The following is a 22,900-nucleotide window of genomic DNA, read 5'->3' as shown; positions in this document are numbered from 1 at the left end:
GGGCTCGCTACCCTGCAGAGCATCGTGGGTGGTTCAAAAAAAAATGGACGTGGCCGTCGGGTTTGTGTGTCTATTTCTCTTTTCTCTCTGGGTGATAGTGATGACGGGCTGTCGGGCGTCCGGCGCGTGTCAGGGATTGGGGCGACCGCGAAGCTCGACCGGGTCGCCGAGGGGCAGTCGCGACTTTGCGCGTCCAATTCGACGCTAAATTTTTCCCCCTTCTCCTGCAGCGTGACACTGCAGGTCGAGCTACCTACATCCCACTCGGCTGGTAGTGCAGCCGTCAAATACAAGTTAACCTTTAGTTGGCCATGACGGACACAGTCCACTGTAAACAGATCCAAAGAGTGCGGGTATCACGTTTTTATTGGCCACTCTTGGTCCATCACAGATTGGCATTATATCCGAATCCCGCTCTGCGCAAATGCAGCGTAGAATTTGGAAGAGATGGCTCGTTGTCGACGTTTGGGCCTGCGCAATCTGAACCCCTGAAATGCTCTTTACGCCGTAGAAAAAACTTTGAATTACTATAATTGATTACACTTTAGTTATTAATCGCATTCTGCTACCACTTACATACCATCAGCCTTCAGGTGTTAGCTACCACTCCAACGGCTGAACCGGACAGCTGCATAACGTCACAGGTCCAACGCATCACCCCAACGCCTGTCTTCATATAAACTCACAAAAGAGACACCAAAGCTCACATCCCCGATACATATGTAGCCATCCACAAGGTCAGATTTTCCGCAAGCCGATGACTAATTCTGCTAAAGCCACATGTGAAGTGTTTTGCCAAAGATCTTCCATTTTGAGCTAGGCTAACGAGCGAGATATACCAGGGTGCAATACAACAACTGCACCGTGATAATGATAGATGGTACATCACGAGACAGGGACCTGGCGGCACCATTCCAGGTCGCAGCCAATGATGGTTAGGCGACGTTATGCCATAGTACCTACTTAGCTGCAGTAGTCGAAGAAGAGAGCATATCTTGTACTCTTCTAATACAATTGAGTATTTTCGTATTTACGTAGTTACACGGGCACTTCCGGCCGAGGCTATTGGGGGTTCCTAACGGGCCGGGAATATGTAAAGACCCCATGAGCTAGAGACTTTGGACACATTCTAGTCAACGTCCTCGACGACTGACTTTGTATCATATACGTGATTCACTGGCATATAGACCGAAACCAGACATCGCTTATCTGACAGGTGCGTGGCTTTCGAGTCAGGCTAGTTTGCGATTGGCTGTCTCACATGTCTGTGTTGCTGTGATGAGTACACACTTTGGTAGAAAAGCGAATCGGTATGGAAAGTGGGTATAGGTCGAATCCCTGCAAGGTATTGAACGTGAGAAACCTTGGGCGCGCTTGAAAGGTGGGTATCAGATTATACTTATCTTGAGCTCCAATAAAGAAGTTCCAGATGTTGAGCTGCGCCGTACGTTGGCTGAGGCGTGACATCAGATTCTCACAAGAATGATGGGATTTCGACCGACGCCAAGTTAACGAAGCTTAGAATCAAGAACTGTTATGACCTAGACGTTTGCATCCCCCCTCCGCGCCAACTCCCACCACGGCCCCTCAGAGCGGTTGCCCTCTCAATGTAATTACTAGCGTTCATATCATCCCCAGTCGCAGATTCAATAATTCTGATCCTCGGGCAAGCCCCTCCTGGTCTACTATCAAATTGTCCTTCAAGATAGCGCTGCACTCGGCCAAAGCCCCTCCCCCACTCCTGCAGTGGCACTTCGGATAGGATGTCTAGCTCTCCTAGTCGGACCATCTCGGACAAGTAATCCTTCTGGAATTCCAAGAAGAAAAAGGCATTGTCCACTTCGACATTTGCTCTGAGAATCTGAGCTCTCTCCTCTGGACCTATGAGGCGAAAGCCGTACTGGGTAGCCTGGATAGTGTCGAGCAAGAAGTTGATCCATAGTGTGACCTCGAACCCTCATCAGACACGCAGGCGGCATTGTAGACGCCGTTGGATGCTGCCTCGGAGCGAGATTCATGACAGACGTGCATGACTGCAGGTGCAGGGGTGGGGCTGACAAGGTAGCTGACCATCTTCTCGAGTGAATGCCGCTCCCAAAGGACAATAGTCCGCGGACTGAAAGAGGCTCGCCATACTTGGCGACGAATTTCCAGCGGCAGGCGAGAGAACGAATGGAATGTTTCATCACCAACGGCAATGGCTGATGGCATCGTGTGCTGAGGCATTAGCCCGCAAGGAGCAGTACATAGTATGCCCAACGTAGCTCCATGAAGTGGTTACCATAGGAGGAGGATATGTGAGAGGATCTTGTAGTATTGTTCGAGACCAGTTGGTTAGTAATATTGGATCCCAGAAATCTGCCCACTAGTCAAAGAGATGAGTCACAGCCAGGCAACTTCCTTGACTCTCGGCACCTTGACAAAAGAAGCTTGTCCGAGCGCATATTTTCAACGAAGGAAGCCAACTAGCAGCTGCAAGATGCAAGGCTTGGGACTTTGTGCCTTTGCACCTGAAGCGGAAGTGTGACATGCCAGTATAGACAAGCCTATTGGCCACTGCGCCAGTCATCAGCATCGTGAAAGCAAGATGTGCGCCAAATTCCACTGATTTGGACGATAGAAGCCCGTCTAGAAGACATGCTATAATTTAGAAACCACGAATGTTTGTCCTGCGTCAGACATGACGATTGCGACCTGTCATTTGTCCACGCCAATGACTGCCCACACGGTATGAGCCCTGTGACACGGTTAGGCGTACAGACCCTCTATCCTCAGCCTTACAGTTCAGCAGGGGATTTCTAATATTTTTTTTTTAATTTTTTTTTTTTTTTACATATCAATACTCCTGGGGTTGTCTTGAGATACGTGTATACGCCTGCCAAACTGCCAAACTTCTTACCACAGAGGAAACAGGCGGGCGGGGGCTCAGTTTATATTGATTAATATCAAAACAGGTAGCATGTTTAACGTAATGCGTCACCGTAGCAGTGTGAAGACTAGGAACCGGTGGTAGTCTGATAAATCTGCTGGGTAAACCACGACGGCCAAAAAGGGGGTCTTTCATACATTGCACACCACCGTATGAGCGAGCGTTGGTCACATATCAGACACCCAACTGCCAGACAACAGACTTTTGACTTCCGGCAAAACCGGTCACTGTCATATTTGGAAGCTCTACTTCATGGCTGTGAGATGCAAAAGACTCAATAACGATCTGAAAAGCAACGAGACTTTTGCGCTGTGCTAGTTTCATAGTGTACTGGGCTACTAGAAGCCAGTACTTCATCATCCCCTCGGCATCGGTACCGAACTGCACTCCCATTTCTCATGCTTGCACTTTCGGGCAACTAAAGTTGATACTTTGATACTGACAAATGCACTAGGCAATGCTGTGGACTAAATACCGTGAGAACACAGTGAGTTCAATGTACAATTTCTCGGTTCTTTGATGCTAGTAATCCCCCTCAACCATCCCGAAGCCTGAAAACCGGTAGGTGATAACTAATGCGCCTTCCTGAGTGGTAGTGGTTGAGAGCGACTCCCAGACTCCAAAGCTGACTGACTACCTTACATAAGCAGCGAATGGCGCGGCCAATCGAGAGGTCCAAGCTCCCGGGCCCTCTCCCTGTAGGCATCCACCCCAAAATCTGCCTTGCTTAACAATCAAAGGCGAGACGACAGTGCATGACTGGTAGGGCAGTAACACAACGACGGCGCAGTGACTTGGCTCGGAAAAGTATTAAAACTACGACTACCCTCTGGCAAAGGCGGGTTCCCTCTTCTTCCAGCTCGTGTACCTACAGACGTATGAAGAAGAGACTGGCGCAGAGCTGGGAAACAGACAAGCCAGGGCCAATGCAAGACAAAGTCATTGTGATCATAGAGACATTTTTGCACTGAAAAGTGACTGTGATGCGCAAGTGAAACCGAAAGCTGCCCCTGCCTGCGCTGCGGAAAAGGTCCCTAATTCTCTGGTGACATCTGTGGTGTGCAAGACGTGAAGTGAAGCTACCCCCAGCTCTTTTGGCACGGAGCAATTCCGTCACCCTTTTCAATTTTTTTTGGTCTCCCCTCTGTTCTTTTTGGGCAAGTGAACAGTTCTTAGGCCCAGCCGCCTGCAGTGAAGCGCGTGAGGTGGTTGGATGGTCCAAGCTTCTTTTTCTTTCCCTCTGGTCTCTAGTCTCTGGTCTCTGGTCTCTGGGCGCGCGCACCTCCTTGTGGAACCCCCCCCCCCCAAGCCCCCAGGCCCCCCCAGGCAGGTCTACAGCGAAAGGAAAGCCTAACAACCTAAGGCCACCAGAGCCCGCGTCGAGCTGGCAGCTCCGTCTCTCAAAAGGCAGGCGTGACACACTAGCACCCCAGTCGCCCTCAGAATTTCTGCGTGTCTCTTCGTCCTCCTTGCCCGTCTCTCCCACCTCTGGTGCCCAGCCGACCACGAGACGACGACGACGACCACGACGACGACCACGACCGCAGTGCGCCCATTGCATTACTGCACTCGACGGCCAGGTCTTCCTACTAATTCTAGCCCTTGTCTGCCAGCCATCAAGGCATCGATTGGCTTTTTCTTCCCTGGTCGGATCCTGCAGCCCATCCTTTCCCCAGGCCAGCTTCGTCTTGTCAGTAGAAAGGTCGTGCCAGCACTTGCGCCCAGCAGACCTTCCTCACTTCACCTCACCTCACCTCGCCTCCCGTCCTCGATCGCGAGAAAACCCTTCCGAGGTCGCGGTTCCACGAACGATCGAGCTCCTCGCGATACTTTTTGCGATTGCAAGACGGCGATTCCGATTCTCTTGGCTTGGTCCTCCCATGTCTTCAAAATTTTGAATCGAGGTCCCCCCGTTCCCATCTCAGCACGCGTCTGACGCGCCACCTCTCACCCTACCTCCATCCTCCGAGCTCGACCACTCCTGAGCACCGCCGACATGTCGTTCGGAAGCGGAGGATTCGGCGGCTTCGGCTCCAACACGAGCAACACCAACACCGGCACTGGCTTTGGAGGCTTTGGTAGCAACACCAACACCACCAACACAGGTATGTAGCACTACACCCAACCCCAGCACCACATCAACGTCACATGGCATCGCCTTCGCCCTCCCCCACGCACACACACAACGCGACCGGGCACTTTATCAATGGGCCACAACACCAAGTCATCTCCCTCGCTGACTGTCATCCCACACAGGTGGTTTTGGCTCAACGAACAACAATGCTTTCGGCGCGGCCAATACCACCGGCGGTGGCCTCTTTGGCGGCTCGAGCAACACCGGTGGCGGCTTTGGCTCCACGACAGGTATGCCTTGTGCCGCTTGATGTTTTCATCCAGAGTCCTGTATCGAGACGTTACTAACGACCCCCTCTGCAGGTGGCTTCGGCTCAAACACATCCGGCGGCTTCGGAGCAGCAGCAGCAAAACCGGCCTTCGGTGCCGCACCTTCTACTGGAGGTGGCCTCTTCGGCTCGTCTGCACCTGCTGCATCGACCGGCGGAGGTTTTGGTGGCTTCGGTAGCACCAACAATGCCTCGACGACGAGCGCCTTCGGCAGCAACAGCGGCTCAGGCGGCCTGTTCGGGAGCCAGACCGCAAACAAGCCAGCTTTTGGCTCGACCGCAGGAGCAACCGGCGGTGGCCTTTTCGGAGCCCCGGCCGGCAACACTACCAACGCCTTTGGCTCGGGCGGCGCATTTGGCAATGCCCCCGCCAGCACAGCCCTCGGCGGACCCGTTGGAGATGCGCCCGGAACCGCCACCACAGCGTTTACGCCTACCGTAGAAAAGGAATCGGCGACTAGTTTGGCCCAGAACTCCTTCCAGAACATCCTATTCCAAGAACCCTACAAAAAGTTCTCCTCCGAGGAACTGCGACTTGCCGATTACGCCCAGAACCGCAGATACGGAGGCGGTGCTGCTGGCCCCGGCTTTGGAGGAAGCTTCGGCGGCGGTTTTGGCACCACCAACACGAATACCACCAGCGGCTTTGGTGCCAATACCAATACCGGCGGTGGTGGCCTCTTTGGCTCCAACACAAACACCAACACCAATACAGGCTCGGGTTTCGGCGCCACCAGCACGACCAACAACGCCTTCGGTTCGACATCAGGCGGAGGATTGTTCGGCAACAAGCCAGCTACCGGCGGTAGCATGTTTGGCGGTGGTGCTGCTGCTCCCGCCGCTCCCGCTTCTGGTGGCCTCTTCGGTAATTCAGGAACGAGTGGCTTCGGTAGCAACACGAACACTACTGGTGGCTTTGGCGCAAATACGAACGCCACCGGCGGTGGTCTGTTTGGTGCCCCCAACAACGCTGCCACCCAGCAGAAATCCGGCTTCAGCTTCGGGAACACGAACAATACCGCCAACACTGGCAGCACCGGCGGCGGACTTTTCGGAAACAACACGGCACAGCAGACTACTGGTACCGGGTTCGGAAGCACCAACACATCTGGAGGCGGCCTGTTCGGCAATGCCCAAAGCAATACGAACACTGGTGGCGGTGGGCTGTTTGGCAACAATGCTGCTGCTGCTTCCAACACTGGAGGTGGCTTCGGTTCAGGAGGTGCATTCGGCGGCGCCCAGCAGAACACGCAAAGTGGCGGCTTGTTCGGCAACCAGAACCAACAGAAGCCCGCTGGTGGCCTATTCGGGAACACCAACACTGGATCAACTGGTGGAGGTCTCTTCGGGGGATCCACTACCCAGACCGCCAGTGCCTTTGGTGCCAACAACCAGCAGAGCTCGGGGGTTCTATTTGGAAATAAACCCGCTGGCGCTACTGGTGGTGGCCTGTTCGGCGGCAACACTGCCGCTCAAAATACCAACACTGGTGGTGGCTTGTTTGGTGGCCTCGGAAACAACCAGGCGGGCGCCCAGCAGACTCAGTCTGGAGGTGGCATGTTTGGTGGCATGAACAACTCTGCCCAGAAGCCTGGCGGTCTCTTTGGTGCTAGCACTCAGTCTGCTGGCGGTGGTCTCTTTGGAGGCCAGAACAACACGCAGCAGGGTGGACTCTTTGGGGGCTCTACCAACCAGCAGCAACAGCAGAACAACGCCATGGGAAGCTCGCTGTTTGGTGGCTCCATGAACAACCAGTCCACGCCACAAGCTTTGACCGCCAGCGTCAATGATCCATCAGCTTACGGCACAGGATCCTTATTCGGGAACCTGAGCACTGCCAACAACGACCCCGGCCCTCTTGCAACGCCGTTGTCGAGCAAGAAGCAGACACGCCGTCCCTCCGTTCTGCCCATGTACAAGCTCAACCCGGCTTCTGCCTCCCGTTTCGCCACTCCGGTGAAGCGAGGTTTCGGTTTCTCGTATAGTACCTATGGTACCCCCAACAGCCCTTCTAGCGTTGCCAGCACCCCGGGAACAACTATGTCACATAGTCTACTCGGCGGTGGAAGCTTGGGCAGAAGTCTGGGCAAGAGCATATCCACAAGCAACCTGCGACGCAGCTTCAACGTTGAGGACAGTCTGTTGGCTCCTGGTGCCTTCTCCGCCAGCTCAGGGTCCAGGTTGGGCGGCAGCAACGTCAAGAAGCTCGTCATCAACCGTGAACTGAGAAGCGACTTGTTCTCGACTCCCACAAAGGAGAAGCAGTCGCCAGATGACACACCCAACGGGTCGCGCAAGCTTAGCAAGCGCGTGAGCTTTGAGCAACAGCCTGGTGAGACTCCAATGGCCATTGACGGTCCGAACGGGTCCGCACACACGACTCCAAGCGCAAAGGAGCTCGGCTACATCCGCCCCGCGCAGACTAATGGCGTCAATGGCTCCAAGACTGATGTCACGTCGACTCCAGAGGTTGAACAAGTCAGGGGTAATGAATTAGCCATTGTGCACGAGGAAGAAGTTTCTACTCCTGCCGTGTCAAACTCCTCTGTCAGCGCTGCTGACAAGGCGCTCGGCGAATACTGGATGAAGCCCAGCAAGGAGGAGATCCAAAGCATGAACCGGGTTCAGCGCTCGAAGGTCCAGGATTTCACGGTTGGCCGCTCGAACTCTGGATGGGTCAAGTTCAAGGTGCCTGTCGACCTTACTAACATTGACTTGGATAACCTCTACGAGACCATCGTCGCACTCGATGTGAGATCTTGCACAGTATACCCCGTTCAAGCGAAGAAGCCGCCAGTGGGTAAAGGTCTTAATGTTCCCTCGCTCATCAACTTGGAGAACTCGTGGCCGCGAGCCCTCAAGCGTGGCAAGGCACCCGCGATGAAGAAGCATATTGAACGTCTAAAGCGAATTGAGAACACCCACTTCGAGAATTACAACGAAGAAACTGGCGAGTGGACATTCTCGGTGGACCACTTCACCAGATACGGTCTCGACTATGATGACGAGGACGAAGATGAAACCGAGGCTGATCCAGCCGCCAACACCCTTGCATCTGGAGGCCGCAGTCATGAGTCTACGTCCCCGTCACCTTCGGCACATCCTGACTTTGACCAGGACGAAGACACCTTTGACTTCCGACACAGCCGACCTGCGCTCCCAGGTGCCTTCGATGGGGACGTAGCTTATGACGAGGAAGACGTCCCGGAGATGGCCGAGGTCAACATTCAGCGGTCGTCTTTTTTAGCTAATCGCTCCGCGGGTTCGACATCCAAGGCCCTTGTGCCCGTTGCACAGGACGACTTGGACGATGAATATGCAATGTCCGAGAGTCACGATACGAGCGATGACTTTGGACAACATCCCGCCGCGGAGCAAGACGACGACTCGTTTGCCGCCAGCCAAATGGAGCTCGTTACCGAGACTCCAGCCGGCATCATGAGAGCCCGGATGCGCGCTATCAAGGGCTCGGCCACACCGGCCAAAGTGACGGTCACAGCCGGTGATGACTGGATGGACATGCTACAGAAGACCATCAGTCCACGGAAAAGAGACCGCACTCATCTGAAGAGTCTCCGCGAAGCTGATGCTTTTCGGACGAAGAGCAACTTGCAACTTCCGTCACCCACGAAGAAGCGAGTTGTCCCGGATAGTCGTGGGTTCGCCACAAGCATTGACCTGATGAAATCCATCTTCGACCAGGCCAAGCCATCGGTTGAGAGATCTCAGCCCACGGTTAGACCCGCAAATGTAAAGGTCGGTTGTTATTAGTTTTGTCTTTTTACCCTGGCGTTGATCAGTCGGGCGGCGTTCTTCAGGGACGAGAACCACAGATTGAGTAGTCAATTGAGTTCATTGCTAAATATATTCGTGTTTCCAGTGGCCCTATAAGAGAATGACGAAAACCCTCGATGAAAATGATTTGGATGACAAAGACCGTGCCTGGCATGACGCTCTCCGCCCTACCTGGGGTCCAAGCGGCACTCTCGTATTTGCCGCAACCCCTCAAGAGACACCGTTCGGGAGAACTGGACGCATTGCGGAAAAGAACGGACTTATGACTGTCATGAAAGGCGCCATCGTGTCTGAATCTCAGGACATCCGAATCGCAAAATTCACAAACGAGGTGCGTCAAGAACATTGAACATGATTCGGTCAATGTTGACTAACATCATATAGATGTCTGCCAAAGCAATCCGTGCCCACATCAACCAATCTGACTTCTACATCGAGGATGGTGTCCCTACCGTGCAGGGCCCGAGAGTCAGTCTGAAGGACTTCGCCACTGATAGTGGACACAAGAACCCCGCAGCTGATCACGAAAAGCTTGTTTGGGAACTTGCCAGCACGCTCTTTGATAACATCAAGGTGCCTGCTGAGTTGCAAAATGATGCTGATGCCACCGAAAAAGTTCGGCGAGAAGCATTGTGCCGCTTCTGGGAGGGCATGGTAGAATCAGAGTCCAACAAGGGTATCGCAATGGCAGGCTCAAGTGAGGAGAAAGCGCTCGCTGCTCTAGCTGGCCACCGCGTCGCCGAAGCTTGCAAGCATTTATTGGACGGCAAGAACTTCCGTCTTGCCACTCTCATCTCTCTCATTGGAACTGGTGACGATATCAAGAGGGACATCCGGGATCAGATCAAAGAGTGGCAGGCAGCAAATGTCCTGTCAGAGTTCTCAGAGCCCATTCGTGCTCTGTATGAGTTGCTCAGCGGTAACGTCTGCGTGTGTGAAGGAAACAAAAGCGGCCCACTGGAGAACCGAATGGAATCGTTCGTGATTTCCCGCAAGTTTGGCATGAACTGGAAGCAAGCCTTCGGTCTTCGGTTATGGTACGGCAGTTTGACAGAGGATATCATCGCCGATGCGGTCGAGAAGTTTAGGGGTGACTTTGAGCAGGACCGGGAGCAGCGACCCCTGTCTTGGTTCATCGAAGAGGGCATCGGCAGTATCTGGAATGACCCCAAGGAAATGGAGCGAGAAGACCTGCTGTGGGGCCTGCTGGAGCTCTACGCAAACCCTGATGCTGACCTCGAATCGGTACTGCGACCTGAGAACTCTCAATTATCGCCACTGGATTACCGTCTCAGCTGGCAGCTTGGCCAAGCCCTGACCGCGACAGGCAGGGTGACATTTGGAAAGAACGCAACGGAGAAGGCCGATGCTGCTACCATTTCTTTCGCAGCACAGCTCACGAATGAGGGTAGCTGGCTAGATGCTACTTTTGTCCTTCTCCATCTCACGGATGCTGACGCTCGTACTCAAGCCATTCAGGAGCACCTTTGCCGACATGCAGGCCTGATTGGCGATGAGCAATCTGATGGGTTCAGGAAGCTTACAGAGAAGCTAAAGATCCCTGCCAAGTGGATTTGGCATGCCAGAGCGCTATACATGCGCAGTGTCAAGAAGGACGCCGCTGCTGAAGTGCAGTGTCTTCTTCGCGCGGAATCGTACAACGAGGCACACCGCACTTTTATCAAGGAGGTTGCACCAGTGGCCGTCATCGAACGTGATTTTGATGCCCTCGCCGACTTGCTTCAGCAATTTGCAGGGCGCCAATCGCAAGTCCCCGGCTGGAACCTCGGTGGCGAGGTATACAAAGCGTTCCTGCAGCTCGTGGGCTTTCAGCAGCGGCATGAGCCATGCCCGCCAGCCCTCGTCAGCGGCTTGCTTGAGGGATTGCCGGCCATGCATGGCAACACCCCGGAAGCCGGCATTACAGAATATGCCGCCTTGACGGATATGGCGGCTGTTGTAGCCAAGGTGGTGGGTGATCTTGCCAAGAAAGGAGAGGTAAGTGTTCGAATGTCAACGACACTCGAAATGCCGTCAGCTAACCCAGTTGAACAGATGGATCACCAGCGCATACTGAAGCTGCCTCTTACCGAGGACGTTCTTCTGAGGCACTCTCGCGATCTAGCCTGGTCGCATTACCATGCTGTCATGGCTGGACATTGATATCTCCAGGACAGAGTGGAGAGTAATATAGGTTAGGGACCAATTGCAGGGAGGCTGTGATAGGGATCTTTTGGAGGAAAAGGATGAACGCGTAATTTCAGTCGCGCAAATAACACGGGCCCAGTGTTTGCTGCGGCATTGCAGCGCGTTAGGGTCACAACAGGAACTCTGGATGCATGGCAGGGCGTCTTCAGTGTACATCATTAGATAGGACTCCCAAAAGAAACCCAATTTTAACTGGGCTTTTTCCGTATACAGATTGCTGTGATCAATTTGCCTTGAATCTTAACGCGGCCTCGTTATCGAGCGCTCTCGTGCCTTTGCCTATTTGTCCCAAGATCTTGTCCTCGATTGAATGCCTCAGATACTTCATGGTGAAGCCTCGTATGAATTGTTCTGGGAAGTCCTTGTGTTCATTAACAGTAAACTCATACATAGAACATGGGCGGAGGTATTGAGAGTATAGTAGTGTCATCAGGTGCGCTAGAGTTGCGTTATAGATCTACATTGGCTTATGAGCGAGACAACAGAAAATGGTTAATTAATACCATAGCGACGGGACTGGCGGTGACTTGCGTAACCCTATGCGTTATACTATAACGTTGCAATAGTGTTACCTACATGTGATTTCGCTGTACCCACAGATACATAGATAGTCCATGGAGTATGCGTTATCTTCAGATCAGATACTCAATTAGGCAATCCTCAACCCAACCCAGATAATAGAGGGACAGTATTGGTTGCATGGCGAACCAATCAGGCAGGTCATCATGTGCCGCAACGTCGACAATTTAGCCTATTTACTCTTCCTCTGCTCTACATGACGATGTTGTCGCACACACCTCTTGGTGGTTCTATTCGAAACTTCATGGGACCGATACGATCTCATAGCCTAAACGGAGAGTTTTTCTTTGCGACCAATACAGTCGCACAGGAGCCTGCAATAACATGATCGACATAATAATCTTATCCGTGCTCCTGGTACTAGGGGCCGGGGTCGCTATAGCAGAGCCGGCCGCCTGCGACGCTGCGACCTTTGCCGGCATTCTTCCAGCTGACGCCAGCATTGAGAAGATCACACTCGTGGAGAGCGGTGCGAGCTACGGCGAGGGCGCCTCGGACCTCAACTATCCCGTTTCTCCCACCAACCTTCCGGAGCTCTGTGCTGTGACCATCCAAGTTGTCTCGTCCCCGACTTCGCTCTACCGGTTTGGTCTGTTCCTGCCCTCAGACTGGAATTCCCGGTTCCTCGCCGTCGGAAATGGCGGCTTCGGCGGAGGTATTAACTGGTTGGACATGGGGGCCGGTGTGCAGTACGGCTTCGCCATCGTGTCGACGGACACGGGGCACAACTCGACGACGGCGGACATAGCATGGGCCCTGAACAACCCAGAGAAAAAGACCGACTGGGGATGGCGGGCCTTCCACGGCTCCGTTGAACTCGGCAAGCAGCTCACCGAGGCCTACTACGCCGCCCGGATCGCCTACTCGTACTATAATGGCTGCTCGACCGGCGGCCGCCAGGGGCTGAAGGAGGTGCAAATGTCGCCGGACAGCTTCGACGGCGTCGTAGTGGGCGCCGCCGCCTGGTACACCAGCCACCTGAACCCGTGGGTCACCAAGGTGGGCACGTACAACCTGCCGTTCAACGGCACCAACCACATCGACGCCGCGCTGTTCCCAGCCATGGCGCGCGAGGTCATCCGGCAGTGCGACGCCCTCGACGGCCTGGCCGATGGCATCGTCAGCCTGCCCAGCCGCTGCAACCCGGACTACACAACCCTGTCGTGCAGCGGGCCTGCCGGCGCCAACCGCTCTGCCTGCCTCACGGACGCACAGATCGCCACCGCCGGTAACGCCTACGCCGACTACCGCGCCGCGGCGTCCGGCGAGCTGCTCTACCCAGGCCTGACGCCTGGGTGCGAGGCTCAGTGGTCGCTGGTGCTCAACCAGACCAGTACGAGTCCGTACGGGATCAACTACATCCGCGACTTTGTATACGACGACGCCGAGTGGGACTGGACGGCGTACAACGACAGCGTACTCGAGTACGCGGCGCAGACAGACCCGGGCAATGCCACTGCCGACGACTATGATATCTCGGCTTTCCGGGGACGCGGCGGCAAGCTCATTAGTATGTATACTCAAGAAGCTCTTTTCTACACCTTTTCCCATTTGATGATGCTTGGAGAATCATGAACCATTCTCTTTATCTACACGGACACAACTCCTGCCCCTATTCAATAGACTTGTGGAGAGTTTACTGACTTACAATGCGTACAGTGTACCACGGTTTGGCCGACGGGCTGGTGCCACCCAAGGGCTCCGAGTTGTACTACCAGAAGACAGTCGAGGCCATGGGCAAGGGTAATTTGTCAGGTGTCCAGGACTTCTTCCGGTACTTCGAGGTCCCCGGAATGGGACACTGCTACGGCTCTTCCGTTGGCGCGCCTTGGTAAGTCATGAGACTGCTACCCAATACCCGAAAGCCACAGCCATCTGCCCTTTATCCCTTCGAACCGGCGCTGACGAAATGGAATGCACAGGGCTTTCGGCGGCGGCTCCCAGGGCTCAGTGCTCGGAACCGACGTGTGGTCCGTCCCGGGCTTCCGCAACGCCGAGCACGACATCCTGCTGGCCACAATGGCCTGGGTTGAGAACGGCACGGCGGTCGAGTCGGTCGTGGCCACGTCTTGGCTGGGCCCGTACAACGCATCGACCCCCGTGCTGCGCCAGCGGCCCCTGTGCCCCTATCCGCAGACGGCCCTGTACGGCGGCCAGGGCGATCCGGGCAACGCGGCGAGCTGGTCCTGCGGGTGAGTTGACTTGAGCCTCCTTCCGTTTTGGAATTGTCGCTTTGCTCTTATTTTTTTTTTCGCCGCCATGCATCGCTTTAGAATGAGAAGAAACGCAGCACAGCGGATGCTAATATGTTAAAAGGCTTAACGTCTCCGTCGTGAAGCCCATACCCACGTCAGTCCCGATCCCGAGTGCGGCTGGTGTGTGCTCGTGGGATGTCGCCTTGACCATTGCATCCGTCACGGGCCTGCTTGTAGCTTTTATGCTCATCTGAGGGGTGGAACTTGGTACGTAAGCCATGGTACATGAGGAAATAACCACACTGCGGCCACATTATGAGTATCAATGGTTGGTGGTCCACTGAATAGCCTGGATATCATATTGAATTTGGCTGGGGATATGGATTATAATGATGTTATGAGTTCTACCGTCATGACCAAATATGAATAATATTCACCAAATGCCAATATTTTGGAGCCCGCAGTAGACTGAATCTCAAGTCAGGGGTCTTTCTCCGTGGTCGTCGAAACGTGGTAGAAAAGAAATACCAGACACTACTCCCTTGAACTTGCTATCGACCGCAAGATCCTCCATTCTGCAATAAACAGGGCTGTGATACCCGGCGGCGTTGTGGATATAGAACTGGATACACCACAACACTGTCACATACGACCATACCCTCCAGGGAACTCGGCATCCCGTCCGCTCTGCCCTAGATAAACTGGAGAGGGCTGGATTAGTAGTTGGGTGGGTGACCACCAGCGAATACCCGGTGTTGTATGTTTTTTGCCCATTTGTGGTTGGTACCATGTGGATAATAAGTACTTTTTTTTTTGGAGGTGAGTGTTGCGTGGTAAATTCTGGGCACGACCGCGCTTCTCGCTTCACATACGCAGCTTGGATGATTTTTGATTCACTGCGCAAAATTCGCAAATGACCCTCGGAACTCAACCACCGTCCCGGCCCTCCTCTGAAGCCCCTGGCTCCCTGACCATCGCGAGCTCCACATGCCTATCCTCCGCACCGCCGCCAAACGCTCCTAGCTCCAGCACGAACCGCGCCGTCTCCCGGAAGCCCAGCCTCTGATACAGGGCACGGGCCCGGCCCTCGCCGTCCGTAAACAGGCCCACGATGATGCCCTCGCGGTCTGCCTCGGCGAAAGGCCAGCGCACCAGCTGCGTGGCCAGCCCCCGGCCCCGGTGCGTGACTAGTGTGCCGAGCGCGTTCAGGTACCAGCGCCGGCGGCCCTGAAAGCCCTGTCGTCCTAGCGCGGCGACTTGCTCTGAGAAAGCAAGAACCAGGGGCCCGTTCATGCCGGCGGGGAGGGAGGCGAGGCGTCGATCCCTGAGTTTGGCTTTCTCCTGTACCGGTGTCAGCGTACACAGTATTCGTGTATATTTTTTTGTCCTTCTCCCCAAGATTTGGTGTTGAGATCTTACCTCCTCGGTCGCCAGGTCCGGGCTCGGGTGCAGAGGCTCCTCGCCTCCGGGCCGCCGCCACTGCGCATAGCTAACCACCAGCCCCGTGTCCTGCTCCCGGGCCACGAGCACGAGGTGGGCCGGATGGTCGATGACCTTGGCCCACATGGCGGTCTCCTCCTGCAACATGTTGTCATTGTCGCCCGCAGTGCCGTTCATTAGACGGCGGAAGGGCGTCGGCTCTTCGGCCGTGGCCACGCGGGCGATGGCTGCTGCGTCTGCGGGCAAAGCGCTTTCAATAGTGTACGACATTAGTAGACTGATGCCAGTATTCTACCACGGAAGGGGCGTGGATAGGGATCAGCAGGTACTCATCGATGACCGATAGGGCCGAGATATCAGGAAGACCGACGAAGTGAGAGTGAACACAACGTTGGATTTATCAAGTACTGCGAGCATACACTCTGGCGGTCGAAGAATTTCCAGTGGTGCCGAAACGCCCAGGATAAGGATGGAGTGTAGAAGCAAGCTGTCAGCCGACTATGCTGGGACTAAATGGCAAGGCCCTTGCCCAAAGAGGAAGCCCGCTCTTGTATGCTTCACGTGGAGAACATTAGGCAACAGAGTTAAACTGCTGTGTGAAGGATACGTGCCGTATCATCGCGCAACCCAATCGTGTATTTACTATCGGGATATGGAGTCGACTCGCCGGCCTCAAAGTGTGTGGTACGTTGAAATGCAAATGTATATACAGTGATAAGCTTCTCGCACGGCCCAGTCGATGTCAAATCAAAGCAGGATAGATATCATGACCAAGTGTACCACCAAAACTCCGTCTATATGCGGCTCCCGAGAGGCGTCTTTCAGGATGCTGTGCGACTCTCCTATGTCTATGCCTTGACTTTCCCTCCTCTATGGCTTCTCCCACGGCCCCTAGAACTGCTGGCACCGCTTTCTCCTCTGGGAGCTTCCGGTGGTGGTGCAGCCGTGTTGTCGCGGTCGCGGTTTGATCCGCCCTTCGGCTTGCCGCCTCGCCCTCTACGGGCTGTGCCTTGTTTCTTCACGTCTTTGTTCTTCTCGCGAGCTGACTTGCGCGCCTCTTCTTCCTGTGTTCGACGGCTTTCCTGATCCCACCACTCTTGGAAGGCTTGCTCTTGCTGTATCTCTTGGAGGCTCCTCTTCGCAGCAGCTTCCTTGACGCTTTCCTGCTCACGTTGTTGTTGGCCGATAATGTCAGCAAGACCAAGCCCGAACGCAGACTCGGCTTGTTTTGGCGCCCTCTGTATGTATGACCTGGAATGCGGCACGAGAGGTTTATTCTCTGGTCGGCTGGGCTGAGACGGTGACGATTGCGGTACGGACTTGCCAGAATCTACCCTGGATGGTTGGCTGCCATTGCCACGCGGTGTAGCAGACCCTGACCGATGCTGACCAGAGAAACGGGTGTCAGGAGACGCAGCTCGGCGTGGAAGAGAGGCATTTGATCCTTCCCCAGCCAACATAGGCCGGGTCTCGGGTGGAGCAAGCGAAGATTTGGAATCCGCATTCAAGGTTTCTTTGATAGAGGTCTTTGGTGCGGCGGGCGTGCTCTGCCACGGCGAGGACTTTTTATCTCCAACTTCTGTCCATGCAGATTGCGCTCGTTGAGCCATGTACGCTTCTTGTCTTGCCGTCTCGTCTGCTTGTTGTTGCAGGTGCTTCTTCCGCTCCTTTTGTGACATTTTCTGCGGTGTGGCTTTGTTTTGTGTCTTCTGGGCGGCGAGACCCGCAGAGAGCGCAGATTGCGATGGCTTCGACTCTGCCATGATATCCCGAAGGTCCAACCGATTCGTTGGGAGAGCTGCAGAGGCCCATGGCTTTCCGTTCTGTGACGTACGCCTTGTGAAATCCAGGGGCGACTTGGACAGGTTGGAACTTGACAATCCCCCTGCTGGAGAGCTTGCGATTGCTTGCGGGCTTGAAATACCTTTGTATTTGACGTCTCTGCACGATTCTTCTAGTGTAGGGAGTCTGTCAAGCTCATTCCTCAACGACGAGCCGAGCGGCTGGGGTGAAGGCGACATGGGACTTGCTAACGTCGATGAATCATCTTCGTCCATATCAAAGATGAGATCGGCGTTTGAGCCCTTGGGCCGAAGGTCCGGGCTGAATGGCTCATTCCGAGTTGCCTTCGACCTTCGCCTACTTCGGTCAAGTGTTGGTGAAACAGCTGAGAGGTCGTCCAAACTACCGAACCTCGTCCTAAACGAGGACGATAGTTTTTTCTCGTCATCCTTGTGAGTCGCTTTGTAAGCCATCGATTTGACTCGTATCTGTCTTTCCTCATCAATGTCCTCGGATAGCTCTGGGTGTCGCTCGTGTAGAAGTATATCTGCCCTTCCGCTTTTTGCAAATGGACATCTTGCCAACTGGTTGTCTCGAACAACTTGGTCCAGCTCGAGCATGAGATCTTCATCCAAGTTATCAAGCAGGCTGGTGAAAATCAGTATGGATCCTTGCCAGTACGTTGCCGCAGGGCATAATGGCGCACAGGCATTGGGAAGAATTTGAAGACTTACTGGTTCTCTAACATTGACTCCATCTGGAGACAGATATATTCAAGTCCCTTATCCTTGAATTCCGCCACAGAACATGGACTGATCATGTTGAGAAGTGTTGAGATATTCCTTGTTGTGACTGATACCATGAGCGACGCATCCAATTGTGGGCAGAGTGGAACTACTTACCGAAACGCCCCAAGGTCTTTTGGCAGATCTGGGAGAGGCGATCTAGCATTAACTCGTTGGCTATGCTCATTACTTCCATTACCAATTCGGAGAATTCGTCGATACTATCAGCAACAACGTCATCGAACAACTCGTCGCCAACGTCTGCATAAAGATATTGCAGGACATAGTGAAATGATTCTGGGTCGAAGTGCTTGAGGTCAATGGGAGTCTTCTCTGAAGCTTCCCGACCAGCTCGGCGGCTGGCTAGCCACATACCACCAGACCGGCCGTTGAACAGACCTTGAAACCAGGGACACCTTTGGCAAAGCAAGGCGCTATGAGCTGGAATATCGTCGCCGTCTAGCTCTAGCAAGGCATCTCCATCTTCAAAGAACGCAGGATCCTCAATGGCTTTCCTGTAGTCCTGATGCATTGTGCGTGTCGGCCTGCTCTGACTCCTTACGGAATACTCCAACTTCGCCATGCTGAGCTTGGTGGCGACCTTCATCAGCTCTGTTCGAACCTGGCGGTACCGGTAGGCGAGAGGAGGCGACTGGCGTGTGAAGTTCCAAGCAGGGACCACCCTGTCGACATAGGCATAAACCACAAAGTTTAGCAGGGTAATGAGATCAATACCGGAGAACTCGACGATGGTTAGGCCATCCCCTTCACGGATTGTGAGGATCTCAGGTATCTCGTAGTTGATGCCAGTTTCTCGGAACCGTTGCAGCCCGGTGCGAAGAACAGGGCTTCGCGCTGCTAGTACCCATGAGTGTAGCGGTATTTGAAGCTGGGGAGCTGAAGTTGTCTGCACTACGAGACCGAGGCTTTCATTTCTAAAGCCCCAATTTCTCAGATGCGTCGCCAGATCTTCCTCCAGATCTGTACAGGTCAGGATCTCGTAACCTAGGCTATCAACGTTGCCTCGAAGGACGTCGGGATTTTGGAATTTCCAAGTGTCTTTGTTGGTGCGAGCTCGCGAATTGGCGGCTTTGAAACCACGTAGAGGGCAAAGGGGTGCGAGATCATGCCAAAGCGTCTGTTCATCGACCTCGATCTGTTCGCGCGTGACGTCGCAGTCCTTGCGAATGGCAGCATACGCGCCGAAGGTTGAGCTTCGAACGGCTTTCACTCCAGTGATATACGGCACACGCTGAAACTTGAAGTCTTTCCGCTTGGCGTCCGTAGTTTCGGACGATTTGGTGTCCTTCGCCTTAGTGCGTCTGACTCGACGCCAGACTGCACCTGACTGCGTCGAAATCATAACAGTGCCATTCTCGCCAACGGTGACGGACTTGGCACCGTCCTTGCGAGAGTTCCAGACCAGCTGCGGTGTGGTCACCGCATCCTTGATTTTGGCTGGATTCGTTGTCGACATTGCAGGTAAATTACCTTCAGCCTTGTGGTTGAGAACCATGGTGAAGAGATCACCACTTCCAGTCAATGCTGCAATTGTTTCTCCGCCGGAAGTAATGCTGTGAATCTCGCGGCGACCAGGGTCATATCGAGAAGACAGCGACAGCCCTCCGGAACGTTGCAGCGGCGAGTTGGTAAAGGCGTCGTAGAACGGGAACTTGATCATATTATAGCCATAGTTCGTGAAAACACAAACTGTATGATCCTCGAACAAGCATATCGTCGCCCTGTCGATTGCCGAAACCATGACGATAGACGAGTGAGTCGACAATAACGAGGCTGCCACCCTGCGCGGGCCGCTCTGGACTTCTAAGGACCTGGAGTCGGCGTCCATCAAGGCAAGCTGGCCTACATTCTTTCCCCAGCAATACAGCGCCGATCCGGTGTGTGCCACCGAGTGGACAGCCGAGGCCGCGATGCCAAGAATAACCTCCTTCTTTAGAGTGCCAAAGACTTGGCGAGGTGTAGTGCTAATTGGCTCCTCATCGGGCTTCATTGGCGGGGGCAAGGCGTAGCCAAGTTGAGAAAGACTGTTTGAACCCCATGTCCAAAGTTCCCCTGTAGAGGTGACTACCATGGAGTGGTTCAAGCCCAATGCAACCTGCGTGACTTTCTTGTCAAGCAAGCCACCTAGGACCGGCATCAAGTTGAACCGCGTGTTCTCATCGCCCAGGCCAAGACGTCCTCCGCGACCAACACCGCAGATGTACAGATTGGAAATGGGATCTGTTGTGACGATGGCAGTGTGCAGCTTGGCCATCACAACGTCCTGTATGACAAGAGGGCGGTTCTGGATCAGAGCGGGAATCTCGGACGGATCTAAGAAGAAAGATTCTTCCAAGTCCCGCGCCTTCTTATGCTGTTCGAGGAACTTGTCATAGAAGTATTGGGTGAGATGGTCAGGGCGCTTGAGGTAGATACGTTCAGGGTACTGACGATCATCTTCGTCGCCAAGACCGAGTGAGAGGTTCTTGTTGCTTCCAAAAGTGAAGACCTCGTCGCCGAGACCATGCGTCCTCGTGGAATGGGTTCCGTTTTCATCGGCGTCGGTACCGTCCTCGCTATCCGAGCCATCATCGGCATCGGCCTTGTCCTCTGCCATCCTCAGCTGCCGCAGGGCGATGGACGCATTGTATAAATCAAAAGGACTGTTGCCCTCGTGATCTTTGGTTTTGATGAGCTGCCCAACTTTGGTCGCCGTGTTCGCGCCCAGAGATTCTGTCAAGTCCCGTCTTTCCTTCTCAAGTAGCATGCGCGCCACGGAGATGTTACCATTATAGAGCGCCCGGTGAAGGGCATTCCAGCCACTTTCGGGGTCCTGGGCGTACAGGTCGATCGCGGGGTGCTCGAGAAGGGCCTCGATGAAGGCTATGGCGTTGGTCGACGTCGAGGAGGCAGCGCGCAGCAGAATTGTCAGCCCGGCATGGTCGCGGCTGTTGATCTCGGCCTTGGTGTATGCGCCGGAGCCCTGGGCCGAGACCTTGCGCGACTTGACAGAAAGTCGAGGCGAGTGGCCGAATGCGCCGGGACTGCCTACTCCGGTTCCCGGGCTCTTTGAAGGGTGGGAATAACCGGCCGGGGCCAGGAGCCGACAGAACTTGTCGACATCATTTTCCCAATAGTATTTCCACAGTAGGTGACTCATGTGTAGCGGAGGAGAGGGCGGCGTCCAAAGCACTTCAAGTAGCACCTCGCTGGAGCCTCGAGAATCGGGCTACGGCTTGTTTAAAGGTGCAGAGTCGAAGCGCTTTGCGACTTTGAGGGGGGCGGGGGTTCCCAGAGGATAATCCGCCAGTGGTGTTCTCGATATCCTGTCCTGGCTCTCTCTGTGCGCTTCGCTCGCGATCGGGGTTAAGACGCGGACGGAGTTCTGGCGGGTCAAAGGGGTGTAAGCGTGGCGACGGACAGATGCGCTCGGTGCAAGGGTATCAGTCAAGTTTCTGCTGGCGTTTCTCGAGATATTGTCTTGCAGGTTTCAGAACAAGATCAGTGACAAGCTCAGATCGAGTTCAAGATTGCCCGGATGGGTTCAGCGGCGCGGTTGTGTCAAAGGGGGGGTAGAGGGGCATTGAGGCAATGGATTCGTGTCGTAATTGATAGCAGACCGCGATGCCTGTAGCTATCGCTTCTGTGGGCTTCCGGCGCCCGGCCCTTGGTTTGATCAAGATGCTGGCTAGGGTCTACCGGCAGCCAATGGGATCGCGCCCCGACGCCATGGGGCAGATTCGCCCGTTCTTACAGCACCGAGCTCGACGAGGCAGTAGGCAGTCCACGAACTCCCGGACGGACATTGCGACCAACAGCAGGCCTCGATCACAAGCACGTTGGCGTGCGAGAAACAGCTGACTGCAGGAAGGCCCTAGCAATGTACGGATGCCCGCTAAAGTCTGGCATATTGGTCTCTGCACACGCTTCTGCATGACATGCCGAACCGTTGTGGGGAGAAGCTCCATTCCATCTCTTAAAGCTGCGACACCGAGAGCGAATAGGAACAGACGCCGAACCAGCGTCTGTGTCTGTCCGTATACGGCATCCACTTTCCCAAGCTGATGGTCGCATAGTATCTCGAACAACATGAACATATTACCACAATTATGTTTGCCACCCTTATTCTGGTTCCCTAGCTGTAGCCGCAAGCTTATTTCTTGCGATAAACGTGTTCATCTCTTTGCAAGGTTGACGGGCTACGAGTGCCGATCAGGAGTGGACACCGGGTGTGGTTATGTCGCCAAAGGAGCAGGGCACACATACCAAGACATCTCTTCCAATGCAACAGAAGAATGCCGGATCTTGTTTGCTTCGCCATGTTGAACCCTTCCTCTGAAGGGGCAAACGAATATCGAGACCAGCGAGCTTCACGATTGGTTCTGGCAGCCTTCTTTATACTTATTCGACAATAATACATTTCCTGTCAGAAAACATAGATTTCAGAACACATCGACGCTACAGGTTTGTTTGAAGGTTTCATTTCCCGCTCTATTTCAGGGTTCATACTACCGTGACTTCTTGCGCTCTACCTCGAAAATAGCCTTGCATGTTTTCCCTTCGTTGGCGCGCTGCCTACTTAACTGCCATTGGGTAAGTTAGTCGCACATTACCGACCTTGGCACTTTCCGAGACAGAGAAGGAAACTGGTACATGATATGCGACCAGCACTGATACTCCGTGCTGTTAACGCAGCCAAAGTCCTTCTTAAGCATATTGGCCGCCGCGAAGAGCTTAAGATCAGGGGATTGCGAATGTCTCTACTGATGCTCACCTGCACCGTGG

The 22,900-nt window shown here is 54.2% G+C and overlaps 4 protein-coding genes across 4 annotated transcripts; 2 read left to right on the top strand and 2 right to left on the bottom strand.

Annotated features, from left to right (window-relative positions):
• Positions 1-4,925: 4,925 nt before the first annotated feature.
• Positions 4,926-11,289, top strand: JN550_007405 (uncharacterized protein; the record flags this gene model as incomplete). Its single annotated transcript, XM_049319252.1, has 6 exons — positions 4,926-5,034; positions 5,186-5,293; positions 5,366-9,066; positions 9,212-9,457; positions 9,511-11,124; positions 11,182-11,289. The coding sequence occupies 6 exons, from the start codon at positions 4,926-4,928 to the stop codon at positions 11,287-11,289; spliced, it is 5,886 nt and encodes a 1,961-aa protein (XP_049170687.1).
• Positions 11,290-12,237: 948 nt separating this feature from the next.
• On the top strand, positions 12,238-14,362 carry JN550_007404 (uncharacterized protein; the record flags this gene model as incomplete). Its single annotated transcript, XM_049319251.1, has 4 exons — positions 12,238-13,423; positions 13,573-13,744; positions 13,836-14,105; positions 14,230-14,362. 4 exons carry the CDS (start codon positions 12,238-12,240, stop codon positions 14,360-14,362), a joined length of 1,761 nt encoding a protein of 586 aa, XP_049170686.1.
• Positions 14,363-15,035: 673 nt separating this feature from the next.
• On the bottom strand, positions 15,036-15,818 carry JN550_007403 (uncharacterized protein; the record flags this gene model as incomplete). Its single annotated transcript, XM_049319250.1, has 2 exons — positions 15,036-15,449; positions 15,528-15,818. The coding sequence occupies 2 exons, from the start codon at positions 15,816-15,818 to the stop codon at positions 15,036-15,038; spliced, it is 705 nt and encodes a 234-aa protein (XP_049170685.1).
• Positions 15,819-16,396: 578 nt separating this feature from the next.
• On the bottom strand, positions 16,397-21,275 carry JN550_007402 (uncharacterized protein; the record flags this gene model as incomplete). The annotated part of the gene is made up of 3 exons (XM_049319249.1): positions 16,397-17,978; positions 18,065-18,182; positions 18,233-21,275. The coding sequence occupies 3 exons, from the start codon at positions 21,273-21,275 to the stop codon at positions 16,397-16,399; spliced, it is 4,743 nt and encodes a 1,580-aa protein (XP_049170684.1).
• Between the last annotated feature and the right edge of the window lie 1,625 nt (positions 21,276-22,900).

This window comes from Neoarthrinium moseri (genome assembly GCF_022829205.1).
Source record: "Neoarthrinium moseri strain CBS 164.80 chromosome Unknown scaffold28_Wmoseri_CBS_16480, whole genome shotgun sequence".
Lineage (NCBI taxonomy): Eukaryota > Fungi > Ascomycota > Sordariomycetes > Amphisphaeriales > Apiosporaceae > Neoarthrinium > Neoarthrinium moseri.
The sequence above is the reverse complement of the archived record's forward strand: the minus strand, read 5'-3'. Positions and strand labels throughout refer to the sequence as shown.